At 28.4% G+C, this 15,054-nt stretch overlaps 2 protein-coding genes across 2 annotated transcripts; one reads left to right on the top strand and one right to left on the bottom strand.

Annotated features, from left to right (window-relative positions):
- Positions 1–2,742: 2,742 nt before the first annotated feature.
- Positions 2,743–7,164, top strand: LOC130976270 (wax ester synthase/diacylglycerol acyltransferase 4-like). Its single transcript, XM_057901088.1, has 5 exons — positions 2,743–2,997; positions 3,575–4,144; positions 4,766–5,119; positions 5,873–6,010; positions 6,855–7,164. Exons 1-5 carry the CDS (start codon positions 2,800–2,802, stop codon positions 7,014–7,016), a joined length of 1,422 nt encoding a protein of 473 aa, XP_057757071.1. The 5' UTR covers positions 2,743–2,799; the 3' UTR covers positions 7,017–7,164.
- Positions 7,165–9,574: 2,410 nt separating this feature from the next.
- LOC130976042 (uncharacterized) lies at positions 9,575–14,522 on the bottom strand. The gene is made up of 5 exons (XM_057900781.1): positions 14,180–14,522; positions 14,032–14,081; positions 11,293–11,416; positions 10,945–11,052; positions 9,575–10,422 (listed from the first exon to the last, which is right to left on the bottom strand). The coding sequence occupies exons 1-5, from the start codon at positions 14,358–14,360 to the stop codon at positions 9,803–9,805; spliced, it is 1,083 nt and encodes a 360-aa protein (XP_057756764.1). The 5' UTR covers positions 14,361–14,522; the 3' UTR covers positions 9,575–9,802.
- Between the last annotated feature and the right edge of the window lie 532 nt (positions 14,523–15,054).

The following is a 15,054-nucleotide window of genomic DNA, read 5'->3' as shown; positions in this document are numbered from 1 at the left end:
CATTAGAAGCCTTGCAATCCTATGAACAATGTCTACACGGTTAATGACACATTTGTAGATATCAATTTCTTCTTTGTGTAAGCATAAAGCATGAGCTGTGAGCTTAACATGAGGAGGGAAGCCACGATCTAGTTGGAATTGCATGAAAATACAATGATACTTGTCTATAAATTTGGTGGTTGTCATGGAAAGGTTGAGGGGTTCTTTCAACAGAGAAGCATTGTATAAAAAGCATTGTATAAGGAGAGGGATTTGGAAGTAGATGAAACTATTTCATTCTTGAAGGAAAGGGCCTATTTAAAATATTTCTCTTTAAGGATTGCATTCAACTATGTTGACCAAAGGACAAAACGTCCAACACAAACTTTTGTGCCATTCAACTATGTTCTATTTTAATAGAATGCTATAGCATTGCCTAATCCACTGGAATAAAGCTTAATTATTTTTGTCAACTGTGTTCAATTAAACCCTAATATACTCAAATTGTGTAAACATAACCTACAGAAGAATTCTCAAATTATAGAAAAATTGCAACAGGTGAAGGGAGTGGATCGGACCAAGTCAAGCTGTAAGGGTCATATGTGTAGTTGAAATATTTAGTATGACAGTTAGCAACATCACAACATCCTCTTTCCAATGCAGCAAACAAAACTTTTTTGAAATTCGGCAGCATCTCAGCAGTACATAGTACATTTTTCAAAGTCAAACAAACAATGAATTCAACAGTCAATTATAGGTAGAGAGTGTAGATCAAATAATCAAGTCTCATTGAATCAAAATTGAAGTTCAATATACATTAAGAATTCAGCATCACTAAACAAGAACAAAAACAAGTAACATAACCATAATCAAGCATAGTGAAAACCAAATAGCACAATCAACATAAGTACAGCACAATGCCTTGAAATACAACACAGAGAACAAAAGCACCAGATTCAAGCAGCAATTCTTATCGAGTTCAACAATTATATCAAAAGTAAGCTACATAAAACCTAACAAAAATGCATCATTGAATCAAAGGAATTAGCTCATTTTAAAACAGAGATGTGGCATCAGACAGCAAAATGAGCACATAAGAGTTCATTGTTAACCAAATCAGGCAATGAGAATTTACACAGCAGTAGTGTAAAATATCAGTCTCAGCAATTTTCATTAACCAGCCCTAATCCTAACAACTCAAGAACAATTGAACAAACTAAATATAATGAATTACAAACAGTGATTGCACAGACAGCAGCATTAAGCAAGCAAGACCTAATCCACTATCCACGTCAGATTCTCTAACAACCTAATGTAACTAACTAATCTAACCAAATTGAAATTAGCTAAAAAAAACTAACTAAACAATATTAATTAACTAATTGCATAACAGAGTGAATTAAACAGAGATAAAGAAGACCTGGAAAGCACAGGGGTGGTAATGAGAAAGAGGAAACGATGCTTGGGCCCTAGTAGTGACGGTGGTGTGCCGGTAGAAAGGCGGCGACACGGCAGCAGTGGGTCGCCGAGAAGGTTGTCGCGGACGTATGGTGGGTGGAAGGAGGGTGAGAAGAGAGAGAGACTAATGGGAGTAAGGGAGTGAGAAAGGGAAGAAGACGAGAAAAGAGAGGAAGGAGGAGGTCGCCAACGTTGATGGGGGCTGACGGAGGCGCGCTATGCGGCGGTGATGGAGGCAGGGGCCAAGGAAGTAGAATGGAAGGGAAAAAGGACGAAGGAAGAAGAAAAGGTAGAGAAATTCAAAACCGGATTGGGGGAGGTTACAAAAACGGCATCGTTTTCGTCTCCAAGGACTTATATGTTCTGTTACGAAATGCTCCATGCCACCTAACCTCCGTTACGACCACCTCAGCGCCACTTCTGCCAGCTCATCCTTTTTCGTTCAGTGCAAACGGCTGAATTCAATGGAAGAACATAAATATCCACGTTTTTCAAGAGTGAGGAGTTTTAATGTATTTTTCATTCCTTGAGAATGAAAATATATGCAAAAAAAAAGGTTAGAGACGAAAATGTCCTTTACTCAAAAATTTTTTATAAAAAACAATGCAAAAATTAAAATTTTAATATATTTATTATGTATTTATTAAAATAAATTATTTAAAAAAATTATTATTAATGATCTTTTTATTTATTAAGTTAAAAAAAAAAGTCAAAACTCATAAGAGAGAAAATCATAAAAATGCACAGATCCAGGCTGAAATTCGCCGACAGTTTAATTGCGTACTATTTGCGGTTTGAAAAATGCACGTAACCCAAATTGCATTAAAGGCTTTTTGCACACAACTTGATAACGTCTGAACTACTTTTTAAATTTTATAAATATAAAAACAGGTTCAAACCATATCACATTTACCTCAATATTAAAATGCAATAAATAATAAAAGTCTAAAGATCTACACTTTTATTAAAATTTAATTAGTATTTAATTAATAAAGATAAAAAAATCCCTATGGTTTTTAGTTTTTTTCATCGGCTTGAGTGTGTTGAACAGTAAAACCTTTCTTGTAACTAAATTTCTGGTGACTTTAGTTGATCCGTCACGCTTAGAAAAACGACCAGCAATTCAATTTTTAATACTTAAATAATAACCGCCTTGCTGTCACAAAGTAATTGAGCCACGTGTCTTTCTTGTTTGACTTGTCCTCACCTTACCTTAATTGTTTCCTCATATACATCCCATAATGCACTATATACTATATATAGTAGTTGCATTTCCTCTGAAACTCATGTCCCAATTAGCACTTTAGCAGCATATAATAAAGTGGTCTTAATTTGGAAAAGTAATTAAGTATTATTATTGTTATGGAATATCATGAAATAATAGAGGAGGGAGTAGAACCAGTTAGTCCTGTGGGACAATATTTCAACAGCTCTGCACTATGCATATACATTATTGGAGTTATAGAATTTGAAGTTCCAATTCATGGTTTGCTAATGCAGGCTATGTCTCTTCTCAAACATGTTTTTCTTCCCATCAATCCACGCTTCTCCTCCATCATGGTAAGAAACAAACACATTCAATTGCTAACACTTTAATTAGTTTTTGTTTAAATTTTTAAATTTTAAAAAATATTATTTCTATCATAATATCTAGCTTCTTCACTAGTTCGATTTCTATTGGACTTCTTTTTTCTAATAAAAATAAATTCTATGAAAAAGGTTGACCAAAATTTTCTTATTTTATTTTGTTTTCAAAATTTTGATACTTTTTTGTTGACTCTCTATATAGTAGTGTATATATATTAGGAAAATTTTTAAAATATTTATAAAACATTACTATTTCAGTAATTTTAACCGTCAATTTGTTTTAATTAATATTATATATATTTTATAATTGAGACTAACAATTTAGCTATTGTTATTTTAGAAATATTTAAAATTCTTCTTAATTAATTTGTTTGTTTATATTGTTATCACTAAAAAAACTTGCTAATTTGCGACGATTTTTTACCTTCATTAAATGTATGTATGTGTGTCATGTTATTTAATTGCGGCGGTTTTTAAGAAATATATTGTGGCGGTATTTTTTTTTTTTATCAAGTTTTAACATTGACACATATCATATATATGGTTGAAGGTGCAAGACAAAAAAGGAGAGAAAAGATGGAAGAAAGTTGATGTAAACTTGAAAGAACATGTGAGAACCCCAATATTCCCAAAAACACTAGAATCAAATGACAAGTGGTTTGAAGATTACTTATCAAGAATATCAATGGAGGAATTACCACAAAGCAAGCCCTTATGGGAAGTTCACATAGTGAATAGCCCGACAAGTGATGCAAATGGGAGTGTGATATTCAAGCTTCACCATGCACTTGGAGATGGCTACTCTCTAATGGGTGCACTTCTCTCATGTCTTCAAAGAGCTGATGACCCTTCTCTTCCTTTGTCTTTTCCAACTCTCAAGCCTTCAAAGCAAGAATCTAAGTCCACCAAGGGAATTTGTTCAAGCTTTTCTTGGTTGGTGTCTTCGGCATTTTACACCGTGGCAGATTTTGGATGGAGCATGTTGAAGAGTAGCATCATTAATGATGAAAAGACACCAATTAGATCTGGGAATGTTGGTGTTGAGTTTCAACCGATTTCTATATCAACCATGGCTTTCTCTATCAATCAAGTCTCGGATATCAAGTCTAGGCTTGGAGTGGTAAGACCATTATTACAATTGTTTATTAACTAGATTAATTTAACTAATTTAATTATTTTAAGAAGGAAAAATATGAACAATATGAACAATAGAGTTAAAAAAGTAAATTAATCTTAAATTTAGTTAATAGCATGAGTAATTAAGATAAGAATAACATTTTTTGGATCAAACTTGTTAACATACCTTAAGATAAGATTTTAAAAGCACTATAAAAAAATAAACATTTTATTAAAAATGATTAAAAATATAAATACTCCTTTACTCGATTCAAATTGAGTAAGTTTAATTCAATTTTAAAAAGTTAATTTATGAAATAAGAGATATCTCATATTTATAAATTATTTGAAGATCTTATTCTTAAAAAATACGAGATTTATATTACATATTTTTTATGATTAGAAATAATCGTATGGAACATGAACGTGTAATTCAATGATATTAGTTTGATTCCGATTTTGTCATAATATAATTTTTTAAAAATATTTGACGGACAAAAAAAAAATACATTAATAGTTATATCTTTAATAAAATATATAAAAAAATAAAAAAATTATTATTATATTATTATATCATTAGTGATCCTTTTTGGTTGTTTAATATATGTTTGTATATAAAGTGCAGACAATAAACGATGTAGTAACTGGAATAGTGTTCTATGGGACAAGATTGTATATGGAACAAATGAACTCCAAATCAAAGACAGCAGAATCCACTGCATTGGTGTTACTGAATACAAGAAACATTGAAGGATACCAATCAATCAATGATATGCTCAACACCAAAGCCAAGGGTCCTTGGGGCAACAAAATTTCCTTCTTGCATGTTCCTATTCCCAAATTAAAACAAAGTAGAACCTCAAATCCTTTAGAGTTTATTTGGGAAGCACATAACATAATCAAGAGAAAGAAACAATCTTTAGCTGTTCCTCTTACCGGCACACTATTGGAAATGGAGGGTAAATTCAGAGGGCAAGAGGTAATTTAATTTGCTACATTATTATATATTTGGCTAATTAAACTAATCAATTTTGATAATCATGATGATAAGTTTTCTGTTATATCATTACTTCATTAGTTTTATGGTGATTATTTTGTTTATCCTGTTCGAAAAGGTTTTGTCACTTTTTACTCCAAATATATATACACTTAAAAAAAAAAGTTAATTCAGTAACTTCAAAAATATTTAAAATAATGTTAGTACTACTAATTAACCTTTAAAATCTATTAAACACTTAGTTATTATAAATTCATGAGTTGTTTTGAGAGTGAATATGTGTATATATTTACTAATATTGATGATAACAATATTTAAAAGTTTTTATTCTTCTAATATATTTAATGCGTAGATATTTATAAACTTATTACTAAACTTTTTATGATAATATTGTTAAAAGAACATTTTTATTAGTAAGGCCCTGAAATTTTAAATAAAAAGTAACCTAGCTGTAAAAAATGGAGATATAGATCTAATGTGCTTGTCTAATATACCAAATATGGATTCATGGGACAATATCAAATTTAAAGTATAAACCTTAATATTAAAGTATTCTCTAATATGGTATGGTTTATTGGTTGGTCAAAGTTGTTGTATGGAGTAGAGTAACTAATTAAAAACGTTCAAGGAATCATGGGACATACGTACACAAAAAAAGTATAAACCTTATTAATAATATTATTAATCTTTTATGGATGTTTTAATGGTTTTGGTTGACCAATAATGTTGTTGTAGGCAGTAGCTAAACACATTTATGGGACATTATCAAATTCAAGTGCGGTTATTTCAAACTTAGTTGGACCACTACAACAAATGGCTTTAGCTAATCATCCTGTCAAAGGCTTGTATTTTACTCTCGCTGGTGGACCTGAGGTATAATGTTTATTAATCAATTAATTAATTAATTAATTAATTAATTAATTAAATCCTATTCTTATTATTACCTATCTATGAAAAACTACCTATCTATAAACTATGAACACTTCATTGAGTTGTCGTATTCGCGTATCGGACACATTCTAGACACGACACTCATCGACACGTGTGTCTGGCGTGTCTAACCGTGTCTTAATAAAAAAATAAAAAATTCTTTTTCAAACACGTTTGGACGCACTTAAATACTATCACGTGTCAACGTGTCCAGTTTTATTCTTAACATGTATTCTTAAAATAAATTTAGAAATAGTTTAGTATATATTTATTATTTATTAAAACAAAATAATATTTTAAATACCTTATATAATTAAATTAAGACATTAAAAATAATTAAAAAATTAATTTATATTTTAATATTAATAAAATATCAAAATATCATTACGATTTATTTAAAAAATACTTTATATTTATATATATGCGTGTTTTTCGTGTCTTATAAAATTTTAAAATTCGTCATGTGTCGATATATCTCGTATCGTGTTGTGTCCCATATCTATGAGTCAGTGTCTGTATATCATACTTACCTATTGATCCTATGAAAAATTTAAATAAAGCTATGTATTAGAATAAATAATATTAATTAATTTTGTTGAATGTAATAGAATTGGAAGACATCTTAAGAAGGCATTTTCACTTATATTCTTACCTTTTTTATTATCTTATTTAAACATTTTTTTTGGACATCAACGTAAGACACAATTTAGGACTTATATATATGTTAATAAAAAATACTTACACTTTTTTGTTACTAATTTTTTATTTTTAAATGTGTGGTGTTCAGAGTCTTGTCATTTCAATTATGAGTTATATGGGAGTGCTAAGAGTTACCTTCAAGACCGAAAAAGATTTTATAGATGAACAAAAATTGAAGTCATGCATGCAAAGTGCATTTCAGAAGATACTCAAAGCAGCAAAGGAAATTCCTGACAAAACCAGATATTAATGAGTTCGTGAGAATGAAGGTTATTAAAATTTCTTGTATTTAGTTAGAATTATTGGAATTATTTGTTATGTCGCCTTAATTATTTTATTACTCCGTACATGAGTTGAAAATTAGTAAAAAGAAAAGCCCACTCTTAATATAATGTTTATTCTAAGTTGTTTGAGATTTAATTAAATGTATATCATTTGTTTGTTTTTTTAATATTACTAAATTCTTTATAGTTTTGGGTCAGAATATTTTTGGGGGTTAACCAGTTTGATATGATCTGTTTATTTTCTTGGGTTGAAGTTTGATATGATCTTGACTTCTTTAGAGATTATAAACCCATTAACAAGATTTCGAAGCCCAAGTTAATTGATGAGCTACTTTACATACGCGTTCTCTCAAACCACATCATAATGGACTCAGCGTTACGGAGTTGGGCTTTTTCCGGTTTGACTTTTTTCATAAAGTTAACAAAATTAATAAATAAATTTATAAAAAATTGAACTAATTTGGGTTGGTCCAGTAGGGAAATGGATCCTCTCCAGTTTTTTCAACACTTCACAAAATACAGTGCAATCTCTCACCTTTGATTTTAATAGTGGGACCAAAAATAAATAAGAGAGAGAATGATGAATGGTTAGATTAAACATTGCACACCATCCAGTTTTTTATTCACTGGAGAGGATCCACTCCCGGTCCAGTAGTTAGCTCAGCTTTGTACATGCAGCAGACCTTTTGGATAATCAATTCAATTATAAGTTAACTTAATGCTTCACCCGAAATTGTCAAATTAGAAAGTATTAAATTTCTATTTTATTTTTATTTGTTATCTTTTCTTAAAAAAAATTTGTTATGTTTGTCTTTTTTTGGTTAGTTATACTTATTTTTTTTAATAGAATTATCTAGAGATTTTAGTTTATTTTAAAATTTAAAGTCAGTTTAATAATTAGTATAAATAGATAGCATTATTTTTTTAAAAAATAACAATACACCAATAAAAATTCTTTTTTTTTTTACAGTTTTATCATGATACCAGAGTCATGATATCCTACTCAAAAAAAATACATAAGCTATCATACGAGAAATTACCATGCTTCTAATTTTGTTCTTGCTACCGATTCTATACTTTCTTACCTCATCATGCGCCTCTTCCTTCCGAAAATTTCATATGTGCTTTTTCAGTTCCGTCTGCATTTTTATTGTGCTCTACGTGCTTTCTCTTATGGTTCGTTTGGTTATTGTCCATGTCCATCAAAGACATAGACACACACGTCCAGTGTTTGTTGTATGAGACACAAAAAAAAGTGAGAAACGCAGTTACACATAAGAATACATGGAATACGTGTATTTTATGTCTCTTCTAAATGGTGAGATACGAATTTTTAAAAGTGGACACAAATTATATCATTTTTTTGGACAATTTTACCCTTACTAATTTTATAAAATTCGTAACACTACCCTCCTTTCTACTTCATCTCCTCCCACTTCATCTTTTTCAGTGAATATGAACTCCTCTATCTCCTCAAGTCCATCTTTCTCTTTTTCTTCATCATGGTCTATTTCTATTCGAGGATAGCTACATATTTTTCTCTTCCTCCTCTTTATTTTTGTTTATTTCCATAATCTCTTTTTTTATTCTTCTTCTTCTTCATTTATTCCTCTGTCTCTTCTACTTCTTGTTGTATTTACCTTTGTTTATGCCCAAATCCACCATTGTTACTGCTCCATATCGCATCTATCATCGTCTTTAATGTCGTTAACTTCCAAATTTGCCATTCTTCTTCTCCTTTTCTCGATTTATTTCCGCCTTTCTCTCTTTTATTCAAGAGCTTCATCATTTTCATGATTTTTGAAATCAAGGTTACAACAATGGCTACTATCCTTGCTGGTAGATCTTTAAATTGAAGATGGAAAGAAGACCTTGGTGTTGTTGGAGTCAAATGGTTAGGATTGTTTGTTGATGGAGTGTTCTTTTCTTTTTTAAAAATAAATTGTATTTTATTGGAGGTCGATTAGGACCATTTGTTAAATATCTTAGATTATTTTATTTGATTAATTTCTTTTATTAGTTCAAAAGTTGTTAATGGTAGTAGAAAAGTGGAGGTGGTTGTTTAAACAGTAGCTGAGAGAAAATGATGATAATGGTAGTGATATTTTGTAATAAGGATAATATTAACATTTTATAAAGAGTTAATTTATTGTTGTGTCTTGTGCTTACTTATTAAACAAATTAAAAAAATATGTATCTCACTGTATCTATGTTTTTAATGTCTATATATTTATGTCTATGTCTCAAACTACACATAAACCAAACACAGCATTATTGCACTCTAAGCGCTCTCTATCGCGCATAACAAATAAAAATAATAAAAATTTAATAGAAAGCAATCATAATTGTTGACTTCTATTACATCCCTCTTAAATTATAAAATATAAAATAAAAAAAACTTGTATTTAAAAAAATAAGTATTTTTTTAAATTTATCAAATCAGGCCTAAATTCCCACAATACATGAATAAAAAGTTAGGAAGCAAGATAAAAAACTAGGTATTAATGAAGGGTTATAAAGTAGCACTAATAATTGTGACAATAATAAAAACCGTTCTTATTTTTTATTGCAACAAACCACAAGAACTATGGATGAAATGTGAAATCATGTTACACAAATTTATTAAATCTACGATGTATTAGATTAAACTCAGTACATTATGCACTAAGGTAATTCAATCGTATAAATTTGAATTATAATAAAATTACCTTAGCGCATGATGTACTAAATAACTAAATTCAACATAGTACACCTAATATGTGGAAAATTTAAAGAGCATAAAATGCTTGTAAGGCTTTTGAGGGGTGACAATAGTTGAAGGGAAATTTGGGTGATTCACTGAATCAGGAAAAGCTTGACTCTCCAAACACAATCCAGCATGAGATTGATACACATATCCACCTTTACCCTTCAAATTACTAAGGTAGTTCCCGGTATAAAACTGCAAACCAGGGGCATTTGTGTAAAGTTCCAACACCCTGCCTGATTTATGATCCTTAACTATTGCTGCTAGCTTGATTTTCTTCTCACTATCAAGAACATAGTTGATGTCATAGCCTTTTGTTGAGGCTAGCTTGTTAATCCTGCTTCCAACAACTTGTGGCTTGAGAAAATCATAGGGTGTTCCTTTCACTGAAGCAAATTTTCCTGTGGGAATGAGTTTGCTATCAACAACTGTGATCTTTGAACCAAAGATTTGGACAACCTCGTCAAGAATGTTGCCACTGTTTTGACCTCCTAGGTTCCAATAAGCATGGTTGGCTAAGTTCACTGGGGTGGCTTTGTTTAATGCTTTTGCTTTCATCACTATGGCCAAATGGTTTTTCCTACTTAGAATGTAGCTCACAGTAACTATGAGATCACCAGGGAATCCTGAAATAATAAACACAATGCAATCTCATGAATATTAGTATCTAGTAAAGGTTTAATTTAATTCAGTTCCTAAAATTATCTAGTAAAGGTTTAATTTTAGTCTTTGAAAAATTTTAAATCTTTTACGGACTTAAGGTTCAATTCTCAGATTAAGTTTAAAGTTACGGTCCAATTCTCAAATTAAATTTAAAGTTATAGTCCATCAAAAATTCTTGTAGGAGCATGCTAGCTCATAAAAAACATAATCTAAATTATATTCACATAGAATCTTGTGTATATCTTAAATAAATTTATTTAAATTATTTTTAAATTCACTTTTTAAATAATATAAATAAAAGGCTTAACACATATCTAAAATATGTTATTTTATCTCTAACAATTATTTCGCTTGATTAGACTATTACTGAGTTGAGTATCAGAAACTCTTATAGGTATACTGGATCACCATGAAAAACGCTAATCAATTATTATAATTCTACTTCTGGCCAATCAATTATTAGATGATTGTGGTTATTTGTTTACCTTCTTCACCATCAAAACTATGGTAACTGAAGGTAATACTTGGGTTCTTGGCATCTCTTTTGTAGCTTTCCACTTTCCAAAGAACATCACTGAATCCTCTGGTTCCACCTAATTAGTAAAAGCCAAGCAAAGTAGAATGAGCATGCATTTTCTAAGAGAAATATAATAATCGGTAATATCAGGAAACAAAAAAAAAATATATTTATCTTATTTAATATTAATTAATAATACTAATTAAGATAAATTCTGATTATTTTTTATTAATTTTTTTTGTTACCAAAAATTTATATAACTATCCATAGGATAAATATTTTATTTAATGTTAGAATTTAATTAGGTTAAGCATACCATGAAGTGTATTGTTTCCTTCATTAGCAACTAATTTGTAATGGACTCCGTTTAGAGTAAACTGAGCTCCTCCAATTCTGTTTGCAACTCGCCCAACAGTAGCACCAAAGTAAGTTGTACCATTCTGCAAATTATTAAAATCAAAATATGTGACCACTTTTATTTTGGTATATTTATTTCCAATCCTGTTACATCTATATTTTTTAAAATAGATATTATTTGATAATAATATTTTTCTTAACAATTAATATATGTTTTTTTGTTAATTAAAAATAAATTTAAATACATAATTAATTAATAATAATATTTTTATATAAATGTCAAAAGTGATCGATGCAGGAATAGTGTTATTATTGATTTATTTTAAATTTTATTTAACCTTTTCTACAACTCTGCTCACCCTTTTTGTCTATTCATTATCTGCAAAATATAAAATATGAAGAAAAATAATGATACAACGCCCTAGAAACCATCTTAAACATACAATTTAATATAAGTGTAATTACTCTGATGTTTATACATAGTTTTACCAAATTTGTATATAGAATTTTATTTTATTTTTAATTAAATTTTTATATAATTTTTAATTTTACAATTATATTTTTTATATCAAAAAATTAAAATTAATAAAATATTTTTTTAAAATATATAATTAAAAATTTAATTAAAATTTTAATGGTAAATATTTTTAATTTATAAAAAAATATTTAATTAATTTTAATATTTTTTATTTAAAAAATTTAATTATAAAATTAAAAATAATATAAATATTTAATTAAAAAATATAAAAATATAAGAATCATACGACTAGGTACGTTTTTAATATATTCCATGTCTTTATCTTCAAAAAGTGATTAGTTCTTTCTTCGTATACTAATTAATAGAATAAAATCATTTTCCAAGAATAGCATGCTCAACTTTTACCTTTTGGGAGAGAAATGCGTCCCTAGCTACATAGTACTAAATAACATCTTTTTTCAACAAAATATAGTAAAACAACATTTTAAAATAAAAATATCAGTTTTTTAAATGAAAATAAAAATACTCTTCACTTAGATATTTTCGAAAAATAATTATTTCTTTTTAAAAGATGAAAGAAAGCACGACTGTACCAGTTTCCTTTAATATCACACATGAAGTATTCAATCTACCAAACAGTTAAAATAAAATAAAATTTTCATGTTTCTTTTTGGTACAACATCAAGTTTTCATGTGAGAAAAATAAAATCAAGCTAGAATTAATCATTTTATTTCATTTTTCATCCATATTATCATGCGAAACCGATAGTCATTATTCTCATCAATTATTGAGCCAAAAACATAATTGGAACCATCATCTATGGCTCCTGTTCCAATCTACACAATGCAAGTATTATATAGACAAAACTCACGTTGTGGACCATTATTTATATAAAAAATTATATTACTCTATATATTACCGCTACTAATTATACTCACGTTGTTGACTGAATATGAATATAAATATATCCGTATTAAATTAGCATCACTAATATTATGCTCTTTTGTCTTTTTCTACTTGTGAAACAGAATCCCGAGAAGGAAAAAAAATTGGGGGCGTTTTAAATTTTGGTTTAATTATTTTGTCAGTATTATAATTTTATTAAATTTTTAATTAAATTATTATATATTTTTAATTAAATTTTTATATTATTTTTAATTTTATAATTAAATTATTTTTACATCAAAAATATTAAAATTAATAGAATATTTCTTTTAAAATATATATAGCCAAAAGACCAAATTAAATTTTTAATTATAAATACTTTAAATTTACGAAAAAATATTTAGTTAATTCTAATATTTTTTACCGTAAAAAAGACTTAATTATAAAATTAAAAATTATATAAAACCTAACCAATTAAAAATAAATATAAATATCTAATTAAAAATTTAGTAAAACTATAAAGACCAATGACATAATTAAACTTTAAAGTTTTAATAGATAAGGAAAAGAATTCATAAAAAAAAATTAAGGGAAAACAAAGTTGAAAATTTTCAAAGTTATTCAAATGCCAATGGTGTATTTTCTTTTTCATTTAAAGTTAAATTTAATTGGGACCCACATTTTCTATGGATTAATTGAGTCAACTAAAGTATTAAACTCCTAATCTATACTCTTGTAAGAAAATAAAATTTAGAACCTTAGCTTGTTGAAAAGTAAAACAAAAGGAAATTAATAATTTGAAAATTGGTATATGATTTTCGCATAACAAAATAGTTTGATAAATTCACTTTTTCCCAATTTAATATTTCTATTCATTTCATTCAAAAGTTATTTTTTACTTCACATAAAGAAAAAGAGAACCAAACTCTTTTATTATTAAACAATTCGTAAAACGTTAGTTGATTATTCTAAAAAATAATTAATTATGGTTGAAAAGACGCAATTGCTGACTATAAGTCACATTGTTTTGAAGGCCAGCACATGAAGACAAACTATAGTATGAAACTTATGTATATCATATCATATTTGTCTTAATTCTCTTATCTTATAATTAATTAACTCTCAAATCTTATAGCTGTCACATGTGTGAGTCAACCCAATAATATTGTAGAAAAAATGATGAGGAGAGATTTTCCTTATCTCTAACCTTTATGCACCAAAAAATAAAGCAGAAGAAAGGTGTATAGGAAAATCTGAAATAAACTACAAACAATAAACAAATTCAAGAACAAAATTTTATTTCTTTTGGTATGGAAAATACAAAATAAACTCACAGTGTAATCCTTGATTGACTTGTATCCAAGAATAACATCACCCAACTTTCCTGAAAACAGAGACAAAGTGGAAGAAACAATTAAAATTCAGAATTATTATTACTCACGAAATTAGAAGCATTATCAATAAAACAAAATAATTAAATACCATTCTTATCAGGAAGGATGAGAGACAAAATTGTTGCACCCCAATTGGTAACCTTCAAAGAAAGGTCACCTTTCTTGAGCTCAAAAACCCCAATCTTTTGAGGCTTGGAAGAACCATTGACAAGCCCTGAAGCTGAGAAGAAGAAGAAGAGACATAGGAGCAATACAGAGATCTTGGTCATATTGTTTTCGCAGGAATATGAATTGTGTTGATAAGAATTTGAAGGTGTACTTTTGAGTTATGTAAAGGGTCTTAGGAATCTTGTGATTGAGTAAAAGTGTTTGTTGGGAATGGACAGCGTGTAGAGAACATTGCAGTTTGTGGTTTGAAGCCAAGGTTTATATGAAAGTGTGAGTAAGCTTAGTTGGGCCTGATGATGGACCCAACACATGATGTTGTATTGTTGTGATTCTGAGTTGTCTTCAATGGCATGTGGTCCATTTAAGTTGGATTGTTTCGGTGGTTAATTCATTAGTCTAAATTTAAGAGTCGAAAGTTTGTCGTTTTGTGTATATAGTAATTAATTGCTATTGACTAGCAACAAACTTTTATATAAAGCTTAATATCGCAACAGATTAGTATTTAATTTACCAAATTAAAAAGTACCGTGTGGTCCCACTTCTCATTTCACGGGTCAACCAACGTGTACGTACTTTGTATTTTCAAGGGGTTTTTTTTAAGGCAACGAGATCCTAGACATCCACTGATCCAAGCAAGGATAAGGTAACATGTTTAAAGATTTAAAAATTTCATTAAAATTTAATTGGGATGAATTATATATAATAAAATAATATATTTAATTATTCATGTGTAAAATAATATATTTTAAAAAATATATTATTTATATTTTATTATTTTAAATTGATTAATTATTA

This window comes from Arachis stenosperma, chromosome 4 (assembly GCF_014773155.1).
Source record: "Arachis stenosperma cultivar V10309 chromosome 4, arast.V10309.gnm1.PFL2, whole genome shotgun sequence".
Lineage (NCBI taxonomy): Eukaryota > Viridiplantae > Streptophyta > Magnoliopsida > Fabales > Fabaceae > Arachis > Arachis stenosperma.
The sequence above is the reverse complement of the archived record's forward strand: the minus strand, read 5'-3'. Positions and strand labels throughout refer to the sequence as shown.

Coding starts and splice junctions, on each gene's coding strand:
- LOC130976270 (XM_057901088.1), top strand. CDS start 2,800: ATGGAATATCATGAAATAATAGAGGAGGGAGTAGAACCAGTTAGTCCT. Junction 4,145..4,765: donor TCAAGTCTAGGCTTGGAGTG/GTAAGACCATTA, acceptor TATAAAGTGCAG/ACAATAAACGATGTAGTAAC. Junction 5,120..5,872: donor GTAAATTCAGAGGGCAAGAG/GTAATTTAATTT, acceptor ATGTTGTTGTAG/GCAGTAGCTAAACACATTTA.
- LOC130976042 (XM_057900781.1), bottom strand. CDS start 14,360: ATGACCAAGATCTCTGTATTGCTCCTATGTCTCTTCTTCTTCTTCTCA. Junction 11,053..11,292: donor AGGAAACAATACACTTCATG/GTATGCTTAACC, acceptor TTTACTAATTAG/GTGGAACCAGAGGATTCAGT. Junction 10,423..10,944: donor TAGTTTTGATGGTGAAGAAG/GTAAACAAATAA, acceptor TTATTATTTCAG/GATTCCCTGGTGATCTCATA.